The following is a 25490-nucleotide window of genomic DNA, read 5'->3' as shown; positions in this document are numbered from 1 at the left end:
TTTTTTTGTATATACATATTTTTTTCTCAGTATTTTGGAAATTCTCAAGCGACCCCATTTTCATATCAGGTGACCCACAAGGTGTCACGACCCCTAGTTTGGGAACCACTGCCATAGAGAGAAAAGTGAATCTGCAGGTAGATCTATTTCATAAGGAGCCTGCAGATAATGAACCTACAGGCCAAGTGCTCAACAGCCTGTGCCATAATGGTCCAGACCTCTTGGCATATCAAAAGTTTTGCATGCTTTAGATACAAGTTGTTGTTTTTCCTGCAGCTTTTTAACAACATTGATTAACCTCATCTCAATTCTGAGAAACTGTTTACATAAAGTCCCATTTAGGCTATTCTTACTTGATTGTTGAAAATCACCCATGCGTAGGATTAATTAAATTGACAGTTATTTTCATTGGGCACTGACTGCATTTTGTCCATATGGTCATTTGGGAAATTCACAAAGAAGCAGAGACACTGCCCCATAAAAATGTCTCTTGACTTCAAAAGAGATACCATGTTTTTTTTTATCCAACTGACCAAAAAGAAAACGGACTTTCAATGTAAATTTTGATTACTAACCTACTTTATTCAGTTTATCTCTCTCCCCCACCCCCATCCCACCAGTATGCACAGCTGGCTAGCCACGGTCTCAATGGGTTGTCACTTGTTAACACAGCCACAACGTCATAATTATGGCTAAACCTACCCATTTATACAATTTATCTTCATAAAATCTGATTTGAAAACTAAACCTAACCTTAACCACACTGCTAACCTGATGCCTAAACCTTAACAGAGCTGCCAACTCTCACGCATTGTCCATGAAGCACACGCATTTGACCCTCTTCTCACGCTCACACGCCACACCTCTTATATCTGACGCGTTGGAAATTACTGCTTTTATTTTTCTAATTAGTCCATTGCATATAGTGCGGTAACCTTTGAACTGTGCTCCAAATCGTTTTCAATTCGGAGCATCTGCAACAGCAATTTAACATCACGCACGAAACCTCTATTATTGTCCTGTCTTGCCACAACACTGTGATTGGTGTAGTTATGTAAGGGATCAAGGAAATTGGATGCACATTTTAAAGAAAGGCCCCTCAAGATTAGAGTGGAACTGAATGGAGAGAGAGTTTATAAGACCGTAAAAAGAGCAGCACGGTAGCGTTGTTTTATGTACAATGTTGTCAACAAAATTAGGTTGCTGTTACTCCCGTCCCTATTGCAGAATGCAGCCTTTTGACAGCATGTACAAAAGTCGATTTAATCCACGCTCGCATTAGTCCCCTCGTTTCGAGATTGGTTTTTAGGCTGTGACAATGAAAAGGCAGCAGACAGCAGCGAAGTTTGGTAGGATGACCTTATTTGTGACTATGGAAATAATTTGTCAAACATATTGTGAACCCAAAAGTCTAAATTTCATTCTAGAAGTGGGACAATAAATATACAAATCATTTGGTTAGGTGTAGGGGAAGATTTATGTAATCTTGTCTTCAGGAGATTGTATTATCAATTTACTTTATTAAGTCTGATCAGTTGTACAATTCTCATTATTAACAAAGGGTTCAAATAAAGGGAAATTTTCGTGCTTGCCAGCAAGAACCCTACCGTTATTCCCCACATTTACAGTATTTTATTATTCCACTTCTCTCCAATTTACCCAGTGTCTGATATGCCTACTTGTGTCTTTGAAAATGAATTATATAAGGCTATGTAGTTTTGCAGCCATTCGTGGACGGTTTTAAATAAGTCCTACAAATGAGCAATGGCTATTAAATGCTCCAGGGCTAGAATGTAATTTTTGAGATTTAAGTACTGTGCACATGATGGTAGAGGGACTCACAACTCATAAACACATCATATTTTTTCTATGTGGCCACTAGTAGGCATAAACCACAGGAGTGTTTTTTTTTTATTTGACCTTCATTTAACTAGGCAAGTCAGTTAAGAACAAATTCTTATTTTCAATGACAGCCTAGGAACAGGGGCAGAACGACAGCTCGGGGGTTTGAACTAGCAACCTTCCAGTTACTAGTCCAACGCTCTAACCACTAGGCTACCCTGCTTCCCATTGAACGTTGATTGATTTTGAGAAATTAATTGTTATAACAAGAACATTTTCAAACACCCAGCACTTGGGAAACACAGATCAGGTTTGGCCAACCCTCCTGGAGAGCTAGCAGAATTTTCTTCCAGACCTGTACCTTGTCAGCTCGGGGGTTTGAACTTGCAACCTTCCAGTTACTAGTCCAACGCTCTAACCACTAGGCTACCCTGCCGCCCTTGAACGTTGAGTGATTTTGATAAATTAATTGTTATAACAAGAACATTTTCAAACACCCAGCACTTGGGAAACACAGATCAGGTTTGGCCAACCCTCCTGCAACCTTCCAGTTGCAGGAGGGTTGGTCCAACGCTCTAACCACTAGGCTACCCTGCCGCCCTTGAACGTTGAATGATTTTGAGAAATTAATTGTTATAACAAGAACATTTTCAAACACCCAGCACTTGGGAAACACAGATCAGGTTTGGCCAACCCTCCTGGAGAGCTAGCAGAATTTTCTTCCAGACCTGTTTGAAAGAGATAGTTGACAAAAATGACAAAATACAACACATTTGAGTCCTTACCTTGAAAGCTGTCTATGGACAATGAGACCCACTGCCATCAGCCATTAATATTAGTATTTCCTGTGCAGAGCATTCCCACTGACCTTCCCACTGTTTCTCCCATTTGCCTGTCTGCCCATCCAATTCCATTGCTGTCTGAATAAAGTGTCAAACTGAATTAGAGGATGATGCCTCTGGAATGTATACAGTGATTGAGTAGGTGAAGTTATTGTCACACCTGCTCTCGCTCTTCCTCCCTCTGGCACTCGAGGGCGCCAGACTCCCCAACATTACACACTCAAGCCACCTTCAGTACGCACACCTGCCTTTCCCTGTCACGCGCATCAGCGCTCATTGGACTCACGTGGACTCAATTACTTGTGTAATTTCCTTCCCTATATCTGTCTGTTTCCTAGCTCTGTTCCCTGCTTCGGGATTGATTGTCGTCTCTCTTTGTGTTTCCCAGTTCTGACGCTGTTCCTGTCCTGTTGCATGTCCGTTCCAAATTAAATGTCAACTCCCCGTACCTGCTTCTCTTCTCAAGCATCATTCCGTACAGTTATGGATATTGTACTCCTATTAGAGAGATGGTGAGAGAGACACTTACTCAGGATAGCAGCAGTCCTAATATGTCCATCAGCTCCGGGGTAAGCATGAGTCGTTATCCCAACAGACCAGAGAGCTCAAGGGAGCTGAGGGTCCATGATGAGAAACACTTGATCCATAGTAATTTCTCTTCCATCCTTCCTCCACTTCTGTCTTTCCTGTAGACTTGGCAAGTAATGAACTCCGACCAAAAGTGATCGGCAAGGACTTGGCTATGCCTCCAGCGGTGTTTCTCTTTCATGTTACTGGAGTCATAGAAAACCTGAGGAAGAGAAGAGTCATAGCATCCCATAAGTAGGCGGCTCGGTGTGCCGGGATCTGGGTCTGCGACAAAGGTGGCTTGTACAGTCACAGAAGAGCAGGAGGTAGGTCATCTTTGGAACTTCAGGTTTGGCGCACCATCTTTGGCATTGCAAACAGGTGTGCTGAAACTTTCGGATGGCTTCACTTTCCCACAGAATCCAATATCTACAGCGCAGTTCCACCAGAACCCTCTCTGGGCCGGGATGGAGGAGAGTCTCATCAAAATCTTGAATGAGTAGCTTGGTCAGCAGTAGATGCAACTGCAATACGATGGGGTGCATAGCATTCATCTCCAGGTGCTGTGCTCTTCGCAGTCTACCGCCAACTCTAGGGAGTCCTGAATCCTTATCATACTCAGGAGACAAGGGACCCAGATGACTGTTAGAAGGTATAGACTGGTTTGACATGATAGCGTTGACCTCTTCAGGAAATGATTCCATCTGAGCCTGCTTGGTTCGCTGCGGCTATGTAGTCAACTGCATCGCTGGGTGAACTGGAGCGTGGATCGGCCGCCCTGTGTAAGGATCTAGTTGCTGCCTTCATGATCAGAACTGCTGATATCTGGGAACTGAGGACTGGAACTGACAGACACATGTCCGCAGAAGGCTAATTTCTCTAGTTCGCTGTCATCATGCTCCGGGTCAGCAGAAGGCATTGAAGGCCACTAATCTTCTGAGTGTTGGAAGACCTCATGGACTTGGTGCCATCGATGTGGTTGGGCCAGCTCTTTCAAGGTCATGCCCAGAGTGATGTCATCTGCCGGCTTGTTCACGGTATCCACATACCTCCAGTTGACTACATCTGTAAGGTACTGAATCTATGTAACATGAGTTCCTACAAAAACAAGATTCTGACTTGAGCCAATGAAGAACTGTGGTGGAATCGGCCCAGAGGATGACTTGTCCGATAGGCAGGATGAGTTTCTCCTTGAGGGACACTGGCCAGCTCAGCCCCAGTGAGTGCAGTACACAGCTCCAAGCGTGGCATCGACAGCTGCTTCTTTGGCGCAACGCAGAGATTGAGATGATGTGAGGCTCCGCCTCTTTCTCCTAGGTTGGCGTGGTGTGGTTGTGTCAGTGGGATAGACTCAAAGCTGTCACATAATTCATCAGACGGCGCTGGCGAGGGGCTCCTCTCCTCTGACTGAGTCACCTGGGTTCTGGCTGCATCAACACCTTCATCTCTTTCTTTAAGAAAAGACGTGACAAGCTTGGCTAGATCTAGCTCATTAGATACCTTCTGTAGATGCTCCTCGGGCCCGGGGAGCTTCCTGCTGTCGATGCTGAGCTTCTTCCTGTTGTCGCTGAGCTTCACTGGCTTCGGGCTGCTATGCATCAACACTCTACGTCGGCGTTGTGATCTTGCTCTAGCTGACATTGTAGGTCATTAAACTCTATGAGCTTCATTCCTTCCTCCACATAGCTGCTTGGAAGTGGGATAGATCTGGGAAGCAGCTCACCGATGAGTGGGCACTATATCTGGAGCTGGTATCACTCCTCTCTGATCGAATGTCCGCTCGACTACGCCTTCATCCTAATGATGGAGGTGCCTGAGTTGTGGATAGGCGTTGTTCCTGGTGAGGGAGATATTCAACAGCATAATCACCCAGGTGAGCTTGGGGATATCTTTCTCTCTGTAAACGGGGCCGCACGGATGGGCCAGGTGCGTCCGTATGTGTTGGATCAATATCTTCGGATGTTTTACTCAATCCGACTCTGAAAGACCATGAATTAGAGGTTGATGACTCTGGAATTTATACACTGATTAAGTAGGTGAAGTTATGGAGTTTGTACTCTTATTAGAGAGACGGTGAGAGAGACACTTCTTCAGTTTAGGGTTCTTTAATGTTGATTGGAGATTAACAATGTTTGCGATTCTGTGCCATCTCATTCAGCCGTGATTATCCAATTAACTGTCAATTTATCTTTACAAGATAGATGTGGCGAGCTGCACATGGTAATGAACTAAACACTCTGTCAGCTTGTGATAGCTGTGATGTCATCACTGAGAAAATATGTTACAAAAATGTTTACCCACCAAAAATCTCAAAACAACAATGTCGTCAAATTTGAGTGTTCATTTAATGTTCAAAGCCTTCTGAATACACCTGACCTGTGTGTTTTTCACCCTGGTCAGAAGCCATGCCAAAATACATTGAATTACAGGACATTTGGTTTAAAACAGTAAAATGTTCTTGGGGGAGGACCCCCAGACCCCATCTGGGCAAAATCTCACTCCCACCATCCTTCAAAGGTTGGCAGCCCTGCATTAAATTAAGCCCTTTTTGTGTGTGCCAATTTTTACTTTGTGGCTGTGGAATCTGTCTTTGTGGCTGTGTTGTCTAATGGAAACCGTTTTTATGAGCTCGGTCTTAATAGGCAGCACAATTCTGATATTTTTTCCCACTAATTAGTATTTTGACCAATCAGATCAGCACTGAAACATTTCTGATGTAATTGGTAAAAATATCAGAATTGGGTTGCCTAAGTAAACGCAGCCCATGAACTCCGTCAGAATTTTGACAGCCATAAAACACGCCCCTAGCCGCGCACCTCTCCCGCAGGCCATCAGCGGGATTCTACAACACGCTTTACGCTCCTTCAACATCCATCAATTCATTCACTCAGTCATAGCCATGCAACGACAATGGGAACGGATATTTAAAAACTGCAAAGGCAAACAACAAAGAAAAGAGGTCACCAGGCGTAAATTGACAAATTGGGGCTTATATCGTGCTTTCAGGTTGTTTTCTGTTATGAAATGGACCAGATCATAGCCTAATGTCGCGTGCTGCTGTCAGTCTGCTGCTGTGGCCGCGTGCAGATGTGGACATACTAGTACATTAGGCCATTCACCCCGCGAGCTATTGTCCCCTCCATCCTCTTCCACTCCATTCCCTCTCTCGGGGCCAAACTGGCGTGTGCGTCCCTCCCCGGGTATGTCTCTCCGTCTCTCCGCCAGATGGGGCGGAAAACAGGTGAGTTCCATTTTTTTCTATTTTTATGTTCTTTCTTTTCTTGTTCTTTTCTTGTTTCTGTGGAGTTTATAGTGTCTGTTCGGAGTTTTCGCTACCGACGAGGGAGGCCATATACAAGTAGCCTAAGCTTTAATTAAGAGGTCACAGCTTTTAAAAGGATGGTTCATAAACATTTTTTTTTTAAAGACTGACAGACTGTCCACAGCTGATCTCCGCAGAAATGAAACAATGTGTTAATTATGATACATTTGATGTATACAGCAATCAATAAAAGCAGAAGCTATAGCCTATAATAATACAATGTATTAAAGACTCATTGTTTATTCCCTTTACCCAAAATGAAAGAAAACAAAAGAAGAGTAGGTCATGTTAAAGTTGAATGAGTTTGCCACTCTCTTTTTTCCTCTCCTCCCTCTCTGCATGGGACAGAAGCCTCTGGAGAGGGATGTTTCCTTTCTCAGCCGTTTGTCCTACTGGTGGATTTACAGGTAACAATATTAACATTTTCACATTAGATGCATCATTATCATTGAACATAATGTATCTGATGTATGTTACATAACTGGCAGATTTTTTGATTGATGATGTCCTTTGTGCTGTGGTTGCTGTCAGAGTCGTGTCAGCGGGCCATAGGAGGGGGCTACAGCTGTCGGACCTGTGTTGCCTTGGCGATGAGGACTCAGCCCAGAGTTTATGCTCAGCCCTCCAGCAGCAGCAGCAGCACCGGACGACAGAGGGACGGAGTCATAGCCAAGAGTCAGGAGAGGAGGAGTCACTGGGTGGAAACACCTCCCACCCAGGTGTTCACCTGTCTGGCCCCGCCCTGCTGTGTCATCTGTATGGGTGGCTCCGCCCCTCCCTGCTCCAGGTGACCCTGCTGAGGATGACCTCTGACCTACTGGCCCTCCTGCCCCCTCAGGCCCTCAGGTACACACACATAAACACACTCATTGACACACCCAAGTACGCTTTTCCTGTGGCATTATCTTCAAATGCATATTGTTCCCATATTGCTGAAGGAATCTGTCAAAAATGTAATAAAGCATTTATAAAAGTGTAAGAGCACAGAACGTCTAGATTCAGCAAGAATATACACAGGTGATAGATACCCTCTTCCTTACACTGCACTGCCTCACCTGTCCCCCAGGTGTGGTATTCTCTACTGTGAGAACCAGCCTGTCTTTGATTGGTCTGGGCTTACCCATGCCCTGGCACTATTGGCTACTGTAGTGTGCCACGCCCTGGTCCAGCAGGTGTGTGAGCGTCACAGCAGGATGACTGAGGTCAGAGTTCAGACAGCACTGACTGGAGCCTTGTATAAACAGGTACAGAGACATCCCCCTCTCTCTCTCAGTGAACATACATTCAAGAAAATAAAAGAACACTGTTAAATGCTTGCCTTCCTTGTCCTTACACCCCCCCCCCTCCTTCCCTTCACCTCTCCACCCTTCCTCTCTCTTTCCTCTCCCTTTTCTACTGTAGGCCCTGTCCCGGTGCAGTATTCCTGGGTGTCTACCCTCCCCTGCCCCATCGTTAACCCCACTCCGGGCTGACGTTGGACGGTTAGCAGAGCTCCCAGTCTCCCTGTCTGCCCTGTGGTCTTCCTGGGTGCAGGGGACAGTGTGTGTGTGTCTGCTGTGGAGAGAGCTGGGTCCCTCTTCTCTGGCGGGACTGGCTGTATTGTTACTGCTGGTACCGCTCACCTCTGCTGTACAACGCAGGGCAAGACTATTACAGGTAACAGAGAGAGTGTGTTTGTGGGTGTGTGTGGCTGCGTGGCGCAGACCTGTGTATGTGTATAACAATGTCTTTTCCCCCTCAGAGAAGCCAGGAGAGCGTGAGGGGAGAAAGACAGCAGCTCGTGCAGGAGATGCTGAACGGAATCAAAGTCTGTTTCTCACACTCTTTTTCAATTTCTTAGTAACCTCAAGACTCCTTGGCTCCTGTCTCTTTCTCTTTTTCTAAGTGATCTAATACCTGTTGTACTCAACTCTCTCTATTCCTACTTCCTCTCTATCTTCCTCCCTCTATCCTTCTAGACGGTGAAGTTGTTGGTCTTGGAGGCGTGGTTCCAGTGCAGAGTGGGCATTGCCAGAGAGAAGGAGCTGGAGACGCTGAGGATTCTGGGATTCCTGACGGCCTTCTCCCTATTGGACCGCGTCTGCGTGCCTTTCCTGGTCCGTCTTTGACCGCTGACCTCTCTTGACATCTCTCTCCCTCAGAAATACCCTAACAGACAGGTGCAGTAGAGTTTGAAGGTCAGTGTTGGACTGGGACACCAGCTGAGACTCTGTAGCTCTCCAGGACCAAGGCTGCCTAGTTCAGTCACTAAACAGTACAAAAGTGTCAATATCATCAACACTGATGAGAAAGTAGACCTACATAAGCCTTGTTAATGAATTGGGATTTGTGTTTAAAAAGCCCCCTACTTTAGTGAGTCCCATGGTCCCTCTGGCCAGATAGAGAGGGTAGTTGCTTAGCCCTGTCCTAAGCTGATCACTAATACAGACTCAGCGTTGTGGACAGTCTGGGACATTGCGTGCGTTTCATTTTTCGGTCGTAATCTTCCTACCACCTCTCTGACCCAGAAGCTGATATGCAATCTGAGGGATCCAATCAGCATCCAATCACAGCTTTCTGTCCAGACTGGTGTCCGCCTACCTGAGCCCTGGAGAGACAAACCTAACACGCACATACAGCACTGGAAAGGATATTAGATGTTTCAATAATGTGCAGAGATCAACCCTAATCTGACCGGATCACAGATGAGGATCAGTGATTATCGATGAATGGATCTGGGATCGGATAGTTTGGTCTGTGATTGTTATTGTGGACTGATGGATACTGTATATGAGGACTGATAGATGGTGATGGATGATTAACATGTACTAACACACACACACTCCCCTTTCTGTGTCTCTACAGGTGTGTGTGTCCAGTTTGGGTGTGTATGTGCTGGTGGATGATGGTAACGTTCTGACAGCGTCTCAGGTGTTCACATGTGTGTGTCTGTTCACACTGCTACGCTCACCTTTTAACCTACTGCCCTCCCTGGCACTGCACCTCACACAGGTAGCACACACACACACACACACACACACACACACACACACACACACACACACACACACACACACAGTAAAGGCTTCTGCCTAACCCCGCTCTCTTTCTTTTTGATTGACAGACCTGGCACTCCCTCTGTCATCTGGACCACTTCCTCTTCTCACAGGAAGTCTCTCACACAGGTAACTAACTACAGGTATTTATTTTGAACATTTATTTAACTAGGCAAGTCAGTTAAGAATAAATTCTTATTTACAATGACGGCCTACCCCAGCCAAACCCATACCCGGATGACGCTGGGCAAATTGTGGCTGCTCTATAGGACTCTCAATCACGGCCGATTGTGATACAGCCCGGAATCGAACCAGGTTCTGTAGTGACGCCTCTAGCACTGAGATGCAGTTCCCGCGCCACTCGGGAGCATACCTGTGTAGTGTGTAACACACACACACACACACTTACCTAGCATTAGCATGATACTGTACAAATCTGACCTGATCCAACCCTCTACCCTCTGTGTGTGTACCGGAATCCTTTTTCTAAATCTTTATGAATCTCTTTTTCAGAGAATGGCACTCTTTCAGAAAATGGGGTCAAGAAAAGCTGTCTCGAGGAGCACTCAGATCGGTGTGTGTGTGTTTTTTCTGTTTATTAACTAGAAAGCATGTCCCCTGTCATCCCTAAGCTATTGTGTGTTATGTTATTACCTAACCTGCTTACACAATAATGAGAAGGCTTGGATTACACACACACACACACACACACAGATGACTCTGTTTCTCTGGCCATGCGACATCAAGGGACTGACCGAGGCTCATCCCCAAACTAATCTCTGCCCTCTGATTGGACAAGGGTCTCTCATCTGTGCTGGTCTGATTGGTCAGATAGGGGTAGGGGTGGGTTTATGCAGGGGAAAATGTTAGATTATGCCAGCAAGGTCGGGTTGAGGTGAGTACAAAGATGAGGGTGAGATGGGTTGAGGTTGGTGTGTGTGAGAGAGTGGAAAGGGAGTGGAGGTTTGTGCAGAGGCTAAGATAGATGAGAGGCGTGTGTGTGTGTGTGTGTGTGTGTGTGTGCGTGTGCGTGTGTGCACGCGAGTCATGGCGTGTTTGAGGGGGTTAGAAAGGCTAAATTACAAAGCTTTCTAATCCACAACATTAACCCCCTCACAGAGATAAGAGCATTAGACACACAGAGCAGAGCCCTGACTTGGTCCTCCCTGTATTACTTCCCTCTCATCATATCTGATCTGTGGTCATGCATGCTGAGACATAGACATACACACATACATCTTTTCCTTCACTAACCCTTCCCCCAATCCATCTCTCTCTCTCTCTCACACACACACACACATACACACACACACACACACACACACACACACACACACACACACACACACACACACACACACACACACACACACACACACACACACACAAATACATAAAATGTCCCCTCTCATTAACAGGTGCAGTAATGAGACCTTGAGAGAGACAGAAGCAAACACTGTACATCTGCCCAAACATGGTGTGAGTACACAGATCTAGGATCAATCTACACATAGACTACAAATATAATCTGTCCCGAGGTCAGCTGTTATAACACAGTATTTTCCTCTTCTAATCCCAACCTTGCAGTTTACAAAGTGACAGAATAATCGTGTGTGTATTCTCCCTGCAGGTGAGCAGTGTGTGTATTCGGCTGTATCTGCATGTGTGTGGCTTGGGCTGGGTGTTGTTGACTGTATTATCCCAGGTGTGTGTTTGTGTGGTGGGTGTGTGTCAGACCGGTCTGTTAGCCGTGTGGACCAGACAGGCTAAAGAACTACAGGGGCTGGAGGAGTGGAGAGAACTACGAGACTCACGACTATCTGTCTACGCTGTACTGGGGCTGCTGCAAGGTGTGTGTGTGTGTGTGTGTGTGTGTGTGTGTGTGTGTGTGTGTGTGTGTGTGTGTGTGTGTGTGTGTGTGTTTTGCGTGCCTACTGTCTAATTCGTGAGCGTGTGTATTTCAGCTCTGTCCGTGTGCTGTGTAGCATTAGCAGTAACTGGTGGTTCTCTGAAGGCGTCTGCCAGTCTCCACTCTGAGCTGCTCTTTGCTCGGCTCCGCCTTCCTCTCAGATTCTACCAGATCACGCCCTCTTCTCTGGTCCTGCGCAGCCTATCACAGGTGAGAGAGGATCTGTAAGCAATGACATTATTGCCCTAATTTTTAATAAAAATGTATAGAAAGTAGGTTAAAATGTATCTCTGTCTGTCTCTCTCTCTGTAGGAGATGTACGTGATTGACGAGCTAGTCCCCGCCAACCTCCTCTCCTGGCTCTCCTGTTGGCTGCAGGTGTTTGTGACAGTGCTGCTGATTGTCTACATCTCCCCTCTCTTCATCCTGATAGTTCCGGTGCTGACTTACCTCTTCCTCACAATACAGGTACAGTATAGCATGTAATGGTATGATATAAAATGTAATGGTATGATATAAAATGTAATGGTATGATGTAAAAAGTAATGGTATGGTATAACATGTAATGATATACCATGTAATGGTATGGTATAACATGTAATGGTATAACATGTAATGGTATAACATGTAATGGTATGATATAAAAAGTAATGGTATGGTATAACATGTAATGGTATGGTATAAAATGTAATGGTATGATATAAAAAGTAATGGTATGATATAAAAAGTAATGGTATGATATAACATGTAATGGTATTACATGTAATGGTATTACATAACATGTAATGGTATGATATAACATGTAATGGTATGATATAACATGTAATGGTATTACATGTAATGGTATGATATAACATGTAATGGTATGATATAACATGTAATGGTATTACATGTAATGGTATGATATAACATGTAATGGTATGATATAACATGTAATGGTATCATTTGTAATGGTATGTAATGGTATAATTTATAACATGTAATGGTAGAATTTGTTCTACTGTATTATTGACTGTATGTTTTGTTTATTCCATGTGTAACTCCGTGTTGTTGTTATGTGTCGATTTGCTACGCTTTATCTTGGCCAGGTCGCAGTTGCAAATGAGAACTTGTTCTCAACTAGCCTACCTGGTTAAATAAAGGTGAAATAAAAAATAAAAATAACATGTAATGGTATAACATGTAATTGTCACACCTTGGTCAATATGTTTTGTGTTTTCGTTATATATTTTGGTCAGGCCAGGGTGTGACATGGGTTTATGTGTTGGGTTCGTATTGGGGTTTGTTTAGCATTGGGATTGTGTATGATTAGGGGTGTGTCTAGTTAGGCTTGGCTGCCTGAGGCCGTTCTCAATTGGAGTCAGGTGATTCTCGTTGTCTCGGATTGGGAACCGTATTTAGGTAGCCTGAGTTCACTTTGTAATTCGTGGGTGATTATTCCTGTCTTTGTGTATTCACCAGATAGGCTGTAATAAGTTTCACGTTTTGTTGTATTGTATAGTTATTTCATGTATCACGTTTTCTTCATTAAAGAACATGAGTAACCACCACGCTGCATTTCGGTCCGACTCTCTTTCTACAAACGAAGAACGCCGTTACAGTAATGGTATGGTATTACATGTAACGGTATGATATAAAATGTAACGGTATGATATAAAATGTAATGGTATGATATAAAATGTAATGGTATGATATAACATGTAATGGTATAACATGTAATTGTATGGTATAACATGTAATTGTATGGTATTACATGTAATTGTATGGTATTACATGTAATTGTATGGTATAACATGTAATGGTATAACATGTTTTTGATGCCTTTCGTCTGTCTATATGCTGTAAGTACATTCCTGTCCACTAGATGGAGGAATCACATCACTGACTCACTGATCTGCTTTAGTTTCTGTAAGAAACACATGGAGACAGAGTTATGTTACTCGGCAAACTGCATTTTTCTCTTATACTCACCTTCTGTTCTTCCATTTCTCTCCTCCATCTATCTATCCTCTCTCTCTCTCTCTCAGTCATACTACAGGTCAGTCTCGGGTCAGGTGAGGAGGATGGTTTCAGACTCTGCCTCCTCTCTCTCATCCCTCCTTTCTGAGTCACACAGGGATGAGGTCACCAGTGGTAGTCATGACGACCCCTTGACCCGTTGCTATGGTGCCCTCAACGAGCACCTGGTGTGTCGCTACAACTGCATTTTATTGGACAGGTTAGAGGACAGGACCCTTTACACACAAACACATAACTCATACATATTACAAACACAGAAATAGTGTGTGTTAATAAAATGTTATATCTCTCTCTCTAGGTGGGTATCAGTGTGGTTGGATGCCTTTGCAGGACTGGTTCTGTTCCTGGTCTCTGTGACTCTACTGGACTCTGAGGTAGACCCCAGTGCTGTAGGACTGGTCCTGACTTACACCCTCAGCCTGAGAGAGGTTCTTCATCTCCTGGTCCAAGCAAGCTGTGGCGTAGAGAGCAGTGCTGGTGCCATCCAGAAGATGGACCAACATGCACACATGGAGAGAGAGGTAGGCTACAGAGTAGAGAGAGAGGTAGGCTACAGAGTAGAGAGAGAGGTAGGCTACAGAGTAGAGAGAGAGGTAGCCTACAGAGTAGAGAGAGGTAGGCTACAGAGTAGAGAGAGAGGTAGGCTACAGAGTAGAGAGAGAGGTAAGCTACAGAGTAGAGAGAGAGGTAGGCTACAGAGTAGAGAGAGAGGTAGGCTACAGAGTAGAGAGAGAGGTAGGCTACAGAGTAGAGAGAGAGGTAGGCTACAGAGTAGAGAGAGAGGTAGGCTACAGAGTAGAGAGAGAGGTAGGCTACAGAGTAGAGAGAGAGGTAGGCTACAGAGTAGAGAGAGAGAGGTAGGCTACAGAGTAGAGAGAGAGGTAGGCTACAGAGTAGAGAGAGAGGTAGGCTACAGAGTAGAGAGAGAGGTAGGCTACAGAGTAGAGAGAGAGGTAGGCTACAGAGTAGAGAGAGGTAGGCTACAGAGTAGAGAGAGAGGTAGGCTACAGAGTAGAGAGAGAGAGGTAGGCTACAGAGTAGAGAGAGAGGTAGGCTACAGAGTAGAGAGAGAGGTAGGCTACAGAGTAGAGAGAGAGGTAGGCTACAGAGTAGAGAGAGGTAGGCTACAGAGTAGAGATAGAGAGGTAGGCTACAGAGTAGAGAGAGAGAGGTAGGCTACAGAGTAGAGAGAGAGGTAGGCTACAGAGTAGAGAGAGAGGTAGGCTACAGAGTAGAGAGAGAGGTAGGCTACAGAGTAGAGAGAGAGAAAGAGGTAGGCTACCGAGTAGAGAGAGAGAAAGAGGTAGGCTACAGGGTAGAGAGAGAGAAAGAGGTAGGCTGCAGAGTGTAGAGAGAGGTAGGCTACAGAGTAGAGAGAGAGAGGTAGGCTACAGAGTAGAGAGAGAGGTAGGCTACAGAGTAGAGAGAGAGAGGTAGGCTACAGAGTAGAGAGAGAGGTAGGCTACAGAGTAGAGAGAGAGGTAGGCTACAGAGTAGAGAGAGAGGTAGGCTACAGAGTAGAGAGAGAGGTAGGCTACAGAGTAGAGAGAGAGGTAGGCTACAGAGTAGAGAGAGAGGTAGGCTACAGAGTAGAGAGAGAGAGGTAGGCTACAGAGTAGAGAGAGAGGTAGGCTACAGAGTAGAGAGAGAGGTAGGCTACAGAGTAGAGAGAGAGGTAGGCTACAGAGTAGAGAGAGAGGTAGGCTACAGAGTAGAGAGAGGTAGGCTACAGAGTAGAGAGAGAGGTAGGCTACAGAGTAGAGAGAGGTAGGCTACAGAGTAGAGAGAGAGGTAGGCTACAGAGTAGAGAGAGGTAGGCTACAGAGTAGAGAGAGAGAGGTAGGCTACAGAGTAGAGAGAGAGAGGTAGGCTACAGAGTAGAGAGAGAGGTAGGCTACAGAGTAGAGAGAGAGGTAGGCTACAGAGTAGAGAGAGAGTAGGCTACAGAGTAGAGAGAGGGTAGGCTACAGAGTAGAGAGAGAGGTAGGCTACAGAGTAGAGAGAGAGGTAGGCTACAGAGTAGAGAGAGAGGTAGGCTACAGAGTAGAGAGAGGCTACAGAGTAGGCTACAGAGTAGAGAGAGAGGTAGGCTACAGAGTAGAGAGAGGTAGGCTACAGAGTAGAGAGAGAGAGGTAGGCTACAGAGTAGAGAGAGAGGTAGGCTACAGAGTAGAGAGAGAGGTAGGCTACAGAGTAGAGAGAGAGGTAGGCTACAGAGTAGAGAGAGAGGTAGGCTACAGAGTAGAGAGAGAGGTAGGCTACAGAGTGTAGAGAGAGGTAGGCTACAGAGTGTAGAGAGAGAGGTAGGCTACAGAGTAGAGAGAGAGGTAGGCTACAGAGTAGAGAGAGAGGTAGGCTACAGAGTAGAGAGAGAGGTAGGCTACAGAGTAGAGAGAGAGGTAGGCTACAGAGTAGAGAGAGAGAAAGAGGTAGGCTACCGAGTAGAGAGAGAGAAAGAGGTAGGCTACAGGGTAGAGAGAGAGAAAGAGGTAGGCTGCAGTTACTGTCACAGATACAGCACTGTTATGGTATTAAACAGAGTAGAGAGGACACAGATACAGCACTGTTATGGTATTAAACGGAGTAGAGAGAGGACACAGATACAGCACTGTTATGGTATTAAACGGAGTAGAGAGGACACAGATACAGCACTGTTATGGTATTAAACGGAGTAGAGAGAGGACACAGATACAGCACTGTTATGGTATTAAACGGAGTAGAGAGGACACAGATACAGCACTGTTATGGTATTAAACGGAGTAGAGAGAGGACACAGATACAGCACTGTTATGGTATTAAACAGAGTAGAGAGAGGACACAGATACAGCACTGTTATGGTATTAAACGGAGTAGAGAGAGGACACAGATACAGCACTGTTATGGTATTAAACGGAGTAGAGAGAGGACACAGATACAGCACTGTTATGGTATTAAACGGAGTAGAGAGAGGACACAGATACAGCACTGTTGTGGTATTAAACAGAGTAGAGAGAGGACACAGATACAGCACTGTTATGGTATTAAACGGAGTAGAGAGAGGACACAGATACAGCACTGTTATGGTATTAAACGGAGTAGAGAGGACACAGATACAGCACTGTTATGGTATTAAACGGAGTAGAGAGAGGACACAGATACAGCACTGTTATGGTATTAAACGGAGTAGAGAGGACACATATACAGCACTGTTATGGTATTAAACGGAGTAGAGAGAGGACACAGATACAGCACTGTTATGGTATTAAACGGAGTAGAGAGAGGACACAGATACATCACTGTTATGGTATTAAACGGAGTAGAGAGAGGACACATATACAGCACTGTTATGGTATTAAACGGAGTAGAGAGGACACAGATACAGCACTGTTATGGTATTAAACGGAGTAGAGAGAGGACACAGATACAGCACTGTTATGGTATTAAACGGAGTAGAGAGAGGACACAGATACAGCACTGTTATGGTATTAAACGGAGTAGAGAGAGGACACAGATACAGCACTGTTATGGTATTAAACGGAGTAGAGAGAGGACACAGATACAGCACTGTTATGGTATTAAACGGAGTAGAGAGAGGACACAGATACAGCACTGTTATGGTATTAAACGGAGTAGAGAGAGGACACAGATACAGCACTGTTATGGTATTAAACGGAGTAGAGAGGACACAGATACAGCACTGTTATGGTATTAAACGGAGTAGAGAGAGGACACAGATACAGCACTGTTATGGTATTAAACGGAGTAGAGAGAGGACACAGATACAGCACTGTTATGGTATTAAACGGAGTAGAGAGAGGACACAGATACAGCACTGTTATGGTATTAAACGGAGTAGAGAGAGGACACAGATACAGCACTGTTATGGTATTAAACGGAGTAGAGAGAGGACACAGATACAGCACTGTTATGGTATTAAACGGAGTAGAGAGAGGACACAGATACAGCACTGTTATGGTATTAAACGGAGTAGAGAGAGGACACAGATACAGCACTGTTATGGTATTAAACGGAGTAGAGAGAGGACACAGATACAGCACTGTTATGGTATTAAACGGAGTAGAGAGGACACAGATACAGCACTGTTATGGTATTAAACGGAGTAGAGAGGACACAGATACAGCACTGTTATGGTATTAAACGGAGTAGAGAGAGGACACAGATACAGCACTGTTATGGTATTAAACGGAGTAGAGAGGACACAGATACAGCACTGTTATGGTATTAAACGGAGTAGAGAGAGGACACAGATACAGCACTGTTATGGTATTAAACGGAGTAGAGAGAGGACACAGATACAGCACTGTTATGGTATTAAACGGAGTAGAGAGAGGACACAGATACAGCACTGTTATGGTATTAAACGGAGTAGAGAGGACACAGATACAGCACTGTTATGGTATTAAACGGAGTAGAGAGAGACACAGATACAGCACTGTTATGGTATTAAACGGAGTAGAGAGAGGACACAGATACAGCACTGTTATGGTATTAAACAGAGTAGAGAGAGGACACAGATACAGCACTGTTATGGTATTAAACGGAGTAGAGAGAGGACACAGATACAGCACTGTTATGGTATTAAACGGAGTAGAGAGAGGACACAGATACAGCACTGTTATGGTATTAAACGGAGTAGAGAGGACACAGATACAGCACTGTTATGGTATTAAACGGAGTAGAGAGAGGGACACAGATACAGCACTGTTATGGTATTAAACGGAGTAGAGAGGACACAGATACAGCACTGTTATGGTATTAAACGGAGTAGAGAGAGGACACAGATACAGCACTGTTATGGTATTAAACAGAGTAGAGAGAGGACACAGATACAGCACTGTTATGGTATTAAACGGAGTAGAGAGAGGACACAGATACAGCACTGTTATGGTATTAAACGGAGTAGAGAGAGGACACAGATACAGCACTGTTATGGTATTAAACGGAGTAGAGAGAGGACACAGATACAGCACTGTTGTGGTATTAAACAGAGTAGAGAGAGGACACAGATACAGCACTGTTATGGTATTAAACGGAGTAGAGAGAGGACACAGATACAGCACTGTTATGGTATTAAACGGAGTAGAGAGGACACAGATACAGCACTGTTATGGTATTAAACGGAGTAGAGAGAGGACACAGATACAGCACTGTTATGGTATTAAACGGAGTAGAGAGGACACATATACAGCACTGTTATGGTATTAAACGGAGTAGAGAGAGGACACAGATACAGCACTGTTATGGTATTAAACGGAGTAGAGAGAGGACACAGATACATCACTGTTATGGTATTAAACGGAGTAGAGAGAGGACACATATACAGCACTGTTATGGTATTAAACGGAGTAGAGAGGACACAGATACAGCACTGTTATGGTATTAAACGGAGTAGAGAGAGGACACAGATACAGCACTGTTATGGTATTAAACGGAGTAGAGAGAGGACACAGATACAGCACTGTTATGGTATTAAACGGAGTAGAGAGAGGACACAGATACAGCACTGTTATGGTATTAAACGGAGTAGAGAGAGGACACAGATACAGCACTGTTATGGTATTAAACGGAGTAGAGAGAGGACACAGATACAGCACTGTTATGGTATTAAACGGAGTAGAGAGAGGACACAGATACAGCACTGTTATGGTATTAAACGGAGTAGAGAGAGGACACAGATACAGCACTGTTATGGTATTAAACGGAGTAGAGAGAGGACACAGATACAGCACTGTTATGGTATTAAACGGAGTAGAGAGAGGACACAGATACAGCACTGTTATGGTATTAAACGGAGTAGAGAGAGGACACAGATACAGCACTGTTATGGTATTAAACGGAGTAGAGAGGACACAGATACAGCACTGTTATGGTATTAAACGGAGTAGAGAGAGGATACAGATACAGATATACAATACCAGTCAAGAGTTTGGACACACCTACTCATTCAAAGGTTTTTCTTTATTTTTACTATTTTCTACATTGGAATCATGTAGTAACCAAAAAAGTGTTAAACAAATCAAAATATATTTGAGATTCTTCAAAGTAGCCACCCTTTGCCTTGATGGCAGCTTTGCATACTCTTGGCATTCTCTCAAACAGCTTCACCTGAAATGCAACAGTCTTGAAGGAGTTCCCACATATGCTGAGCACTTGTTGGCTGCTTTTTCCTTCACTCTGCGGTCCAACTCATCCCAAACCATCTCAACTGGGTTGAGGTCTGGTGATTGTGGAGGCCAGGTCATCTGATGCAGCACTCCATCACTCTATGTATTGGTCAAATAGCCCTTACACAGCCTGGAAGTGTGTTGGGTCATTGTCGTCTTGAAAAACAAATGATAGTACCACTAAGCGCAAACCAGATGGGATGGTGTATCGCTGCATAATGCTCTAATGGACATATCCTCTACCTGCAGCAGAGGTAACTCTGGGTCTTCCTTTCCTGTGTTGGTCCTCGTGAGAGACAGTTTCATCATAAACGCTTGATGGTTTTTGCGACTGCACTTGAAGAAATGTTCAAAGTTCTTGACATTTTTCGCATTTACTGACCTACATGTCTTAAAGTAATGATGAACTGTCATTCCTCTTTGCTTATTTGAGCTGTTCTTGGCATAATATGGAATTGGTCTTTTACCAAACAGGGCTATCTTCTGTATACCACCCCTACCTTGTCACAACACAACTGATTGGCTCAAATGCATTACGAAGGAAAGAAATTCCACAAATTAACTTTGAATTGAAATGCATTCCAGGTGAATACCTCATGAAGCTGGTTGAGAGAATGCCAAGAGTGTGCAAAGCTGTCATCAAGGCAAAGGGTGGCTGCTTTGAAGAATCTCAAATATAAAATATATTTTGATTAACACTTTTTGTGGTTATACATGATTCCATGTGTTATTTCATAGTTGATGTCTTAACTGTTATTCTACAATGTAGAAAATAGTACAAACAAAGAAAAACCCTTGAATGAGTAGGTGTGTCCAAACTTTTGACAAGTACTGTATATCACTCCCTCTCTTCTCTTCTTCTCTCAGCCCCCCTGGTCTGTGCCCTGTAGAGCACCCCCTAGCTGGCCAAAGGAGGGAGTGGTGGAGTTCAGGAGCTATGAGACGGAGCTTAACCCATCACCCGCTGAACTGTCTTTTTGCACCAGGACCAGAGAGAAGGTTTGTGTGTGAGCGAGCCTTGATTCTCTGTGTGTGTTTGTGTGTACTTTGCTGTAGGTGTGTGAATGTGTACATGTATATACTACTAGGTTTATGTTACTCTACAGGTTGGTGTGGTGAGCAGATCGGGAGCAGAGCTGGACGCCATAACCAGTTCTCTCTTCCGATTGGTGGAGGGCCGAAGGGGCGTGTTGATGATTGACGGGGTGGACATCTCTAGTGTGGGACTCCATGACCTTCGCAGCCGGTTGGCGGTCATAGCTCGGGTTCCAACTCTGTTCTCCTGTTCACTGCGCTCCAACCTGGACCCCTGGGGTTGCCATGGGGATGCCCAGGTGTGGCAGGCACTGGAGAGATGCCACCTGAAGGAAAGGGTCAGCTTGCTGCCAGGACAGCTCCTCTACCCACTACAACACGGAGGGGCCGGGCTCAGGTAGGTATCAGACAGCTGTATACGGGTACAGGTGTGAGAGAGACAGGTACAGGTGTGAGAGAGACAGGTACAGGTGTGTGAGAGAGACAGGTGCAGGTGTGAGAGAGATACAGGTGCAGGTGTGAGAGTGAGAGAGGTGCAGGTGTGAGAGAGAGAGGTGCAGGTGTGAGAGAGAGAGGTGCAGGTGTGAGAGAGAGAGGTGCAGGTGTGTGAGAGAGACAGGTACAGGTGTGTGAGAGAGACAGGTACAGGTGTGTGAGAGAGAGGCAGGTGTGTGAGAGAGAGACAGGTACAGGTGTGAGAGAGAGGCAGGTGTGAGAGAGAGACAGGTGCAGGTGTGAGAGAGAGAGGCAGGTGTGTGAGAGAGACAGGTACAGGTGTGAGAGAGAGGCAGGTGCAGGTGTATGAGAGAGAGACTGGTGCAGGTGTGAGAGTGAGAGACTGGTGCAGGTGTGAGAGTGAGAGACAGGTGCAGGTGTGAGAGTGAGAGACAGGTGCAGGTGTGAGAGAGAGAGGCAGGTGCAGGTGTGTGAGAGGCAGGTGCAGGTGTGTGAGAGACAGGTGCAGGTGTGTGAGAGAGAGACAGGTGCAGGTGTGAGAGTGAGAGACAGGTGCAGGTGTGTGAGAGACTGGTGCAGGTGTGAGAGTGAGAGACTGGTGCAGGTGTGAGAGTGAGAGACAGGTGCAGGTGTGAGAGAGAGAGACAGGTGCAGGTGTGAGAGAGAGAGGCAGGTGCAGGTGTGTGAGAGACAGGTGCAGGTGTGTGAGAGAGAGAGAGAGACAGGTACAGGTGTGAGAGAGAGACCGGTGCAGGTGTGAGAGAGAGAGACAGGTGCAGGTGTGAGAGAAAGAGAAAGAGACAGGTACAGGTGTGTGAGAGAGAGACAGGTGCAGGTGTGAGAGAGAGAGACAGGTACAGGTGTGAGAGAAAGAGAAAGAGACAGGTACAGGTGTGTGAGAGAGAGAGAGAGACAGGTACAGGTGTGAGAGAGAGACCGGTGCAGGTGTGAGAGAGAGAGACAGGTGCAGGTGTGAGAGAAAGAGAAAGAGACAGGTACAGGTGTGTGAGAGAGAGACAGGTGCAGGTGTGAGAGAGAGAGACAGGTACAGGTGTGAGAGAGAGAGACAGGTACAGGTGTGAGAGAGAGAGACAGGTACAGGTGTGTGAGAGAGAGAGACAGGTACAGGTGTGAGAGAGAGATAGGTACAGGTGGGAGAGAGAGAGACAGATGCAGGTGTGAGAGAGAGAGAGACAGGTACAGGTGTGTGAGAGAGAGACAGGTGCAGGTGTGTGAGAGAGAGACAGGTGCAGGTGTGAGAGAGAGAGACAGGTGCAGGTGTGAGAGAGAGAGAGACAGGTACAGGTGTGAGAGAGAGATAGGTACAGGTGGGAGAGAGAGACAGGTGTGCATGTGAAACGTATGTGGCAGATTGACAAGTGTGTAGACTAAAATCAGAGGAGGCTGGTGGGATGAGTTATAGGAGGACAGGCTCATTGTGATGGCTGGAATGGAATCAAATGTGGTTTCCATATGTCTGATGTGTTTGATAAGTTCCATTTAATCCATTCCAGCCATTACAATGTGCCTGTCCTCCTATAGCTCCTCCCACCAGCCTCCTCTGACTAAAATCAACCTCAACCGTAAACCTCAGTCTGCAACTCCCTCTCCAGCTCCAGTGAGAGGAGGCTGCTGTGTGTGTGTCGTGCCCTGTTGAAGGGCTGTGTTGTCCTGGTAGTGGAGGACCCTGTTCCCCCTGTAGACGTCCACACTGAGAGGCTGCTCCAGAGCATCATACACACACACTTCTCCCACTGCACCGGGCTGTATCTAACACAGAACCCTGGGAACGTCACACACACTGACAGGTGAGGGTTACTGAGATCTGTGTTCCTCTGTGGGATTTGTGTTCTGTCATTTCATCTTATAAGAAGAGATTAATGTTGCTCACTTTTTTCCATATGCTTGACCAGTTGTATCTCTCTTTCCCCCTCCTTCTCTCCCTGCCTCTCCAGGGTGTTGGTGTTAGATGGGGGACGTGTGGCTGAATTTGACTGCGCCTCTGCTCTCCTCCAGAGGGGGGCACTGTTCTCCCAGCTGCTCTCTGAGACACATAGAAACCAAGACACAGAAGAAGAGTGAAGAATGAGGGTGGAAGTTGGTATTAGGAACAGAACTAGGATAATTTTACCCATGATCATAATGATGCTGGACTAGCTGTTTGAGTTTGCTCAGTTGTTTGAAGCATGGGGTTTCAACACCAGAGTAATAACACCAGAGTAATAACACCAGAGTTGTGGGTTTCAACACCAGAGTAATAACACCAGAGTTGTGGGTTTCAACACCAGAGTAATAACACCAGAATAATAACACCAGAGTTGTGGGTTTCAACACCAGAATAATAACACCAGAGTTGTGGGACACTTTGGATAAAAGCATCTGCTAAATGACCATATTATTATATTACCATGTGTTAAGTGCCCCTCGTAAGAGGATCCTAAAGGGCTATACATTGTGATGAGGTTACTCATCCTCTACCAGCAGCGTCCATCTTGGCTCAATGGGGCTATCTGGTTGCCGTGACTGTGATGCTTTTGCAATATGGTCAATGTGAAACTGAGTTATAGAGGAACCGCATGGACTGTGGCCAGTGTACTCAGACTATGTGGTGATACAGGATCAATACTAAAAGTACAACAAATACAGCACAGTAAGCACAGCACTCAATACATACAGCAAGTTTATCTTAATGACTGACACCAGCACAACAAACTACTGCCTGGACTACAGACTCTCTCTCTGTGTCTCTCTCCCATCCCCCTTCTCTTAATTTATCTTTTATTTCTCTCTCTCTCTCTCTCCCTCCCAACTGCCCTTCTCTTAATTTATCTTTCATTTCTCTCTCTCTCTCTCTCTCTCTCTCTCTCTCTCTCTCTCTCTCTCTCTCTCTCTCTCTCTCTCTCTCTTCTCTTAATTTGTTTGATCTCTCGCTCTCTCGCTCCCGGTTAGGCATAAATCTGTTCTGATTGAAGAGGGCTTTTATTGACCAGGATTATCCGTCCAGCTCTGTATCTACTGTTACGGGTACATTCAGGCTTGGCCAGTACTGTTTATACAAAATCTGTACAATGTATACAAAAATGCATTGTGTCCTTTTGAACTCATTCTGACGATGCATGATCAATTGTAACTGATCATCGCTGTGTGTGTGTGTGTGTGTGTGTGTTGTGTGTGTTTCTAGTGAACATCAAATGTTTGAAGGTTCTATTTTCTTAATTCTACCCTGAGCTTTAAAATGCAGTGATTACTCATATCTATAATTACCAGAACCTCCGAGTGTGTGTGCTCTTGTTGAAGCACAGGACTGATAAGTTTAATTGGCAGGCTAATCACTTTAACAAAGTACGACTAATAGCTGACTGGGGTAACCCACACACACTCTTCAGTGTGTGCGTGCGTGTCATGTCTCATCATCGAAAATGCACAATTAAACACGACGTCAATGAATCACATAAAGCTTTTTATTGAGTTATCTCGTCACAAAACAAGTTATGGGTGAAAAAGGTATCTTTCAGTTTCTACAAGGCTCTTTATAAACTCTGTTTTCATCTCTGGCTGTGGGTAGACATGCTAGCAGGACAGTGACTGCATCACAACGCTGAGTACAAAACACGCCACTTAACAACACATTCACACACAGGCTCCAAAACGTACCACACCATCACCAGAACCTAGTCTCATATATGTACCACTGATCTACTGTATGTGTTTCTAGAAACTATAGAACCTAATGTATGTACAACACTCCATCCAACACATACACACTGAAATATACACAAATCCCTTATTAAAACCTTGTTCAATGGTTGAGCGTGCTACACGTGTGTTTACCTTTGAAAGAAAACACATGTAGTACTCTCATATATTCCATCATATAAAAGCAATAACATAGGACATCGGAGGATAAGTTGAGATGTACGGCATGTATCAATATTTAGCCAGGTGGATAATCTCTCACATGAGACAATGCTTATACGGAATATAAAATATAACATTGTAGACCATGTAACATGCACAAAACTGCACTTACAGTATTCATATCAGGCGGTGATAAATATTGGATAAATACTGACTGTTTCATCCATGAGATATTTACTGGCATTATGCATTCAATTAGATTGGATCATGAAAATCTTTTTTTTTTTTTCAGGACATTTAGGAAAGTCATTTAGCTGACTGATCTGTCTGAGACATAGCTCCCCGGTGAGGGAACAGAGAGTTAAGCTAGTACTAAACCCTGAACAACGGCAAGCAGATCAAACAACACACTTCAATTTCCATTTTAAAGTCCTATTTCCC

The 25490-nt window shown here is 44.9% G+C and overlaps 1 protein-coding gene across 1 annotated transcript; it reads left to right on the top strand.

The window, feature by feature from the left end:
• Positions 1–4976: 4976 nt before the first annotated feature.
• On the top strand, positions 4977–23545 carry abcc13 (ATP-binding cassette, sub-family C (CFTR/MRP), member 13). The gene is made up of 20 exons (XM_065006802.1): positions 4977–5124; positions 6477–6492; positions 7105–7419; positions 7640–7817; positions 7975–8229; positions 8315–8380; positions 8532–8669; positions 9418–9564; positions 9677–9737; positions 10122–10182; positions 11027–11087; positions 11239–11458; positions 11573–11727; positions 11830–11990; positions 13634–13735; positions 13835–14057; positions 20568–20699; positions 20807–21132; positions 22805–22999; positions 23147–23545. Exons 1-20 carry the CDS (start codon positions 4977–4979, stop codon positions 23271–23273), a joined length of 3087 nt encoding a protein of 1028 aa, XP_064862874.1. The 3' UTR covers positions 23274–23545.
• Positions 23546–25490: the final 1945 nt, after the last annotated feature.

This window comes from Oncorhynchus nerka, linkage group LG22 (assembly GCF_034236695.1).
Source record: "Oncorhynchus nerka isolate Pitt River linkage group LG22, Oner_Uvic_2.0, whole genome shotgun sequence".
NCBI lineage: Eukaryota > Metazoa > Chordata > Actinopteri > Salmoniformes > Salmonidae > Oncorhynchus > Oncorhynchus nerka.
This window is presented reverse-complemented; position numbering and strand designations above follow the sequence as displayed.

Bases quoted from the DNA above. Each gene is read 5' to 3' on its own strand.
- abcc13 (XM_065006802.1), top strand. From the start codon at position 4,977: ATGAGTGGGCACTATATCTGGAGCTGGTATCACTCCTCTCTGATCGAA. The intron at 8,670-9,417 runs GTCCGTCTTTGA...GTGTCTCTACAG, and splicing joins GCGTCTGCGTGCCTTTCCTG to GTGTGTGTGTCCAGTTTGGG. The intron at 21,133-22,804 runs GTAGGTATCAGA...CTCCCTCTCCAG, and splicing joins CACGGAGGGGCCGGGCTCAG to CTCCAGTGAGAGGAGGCTGC.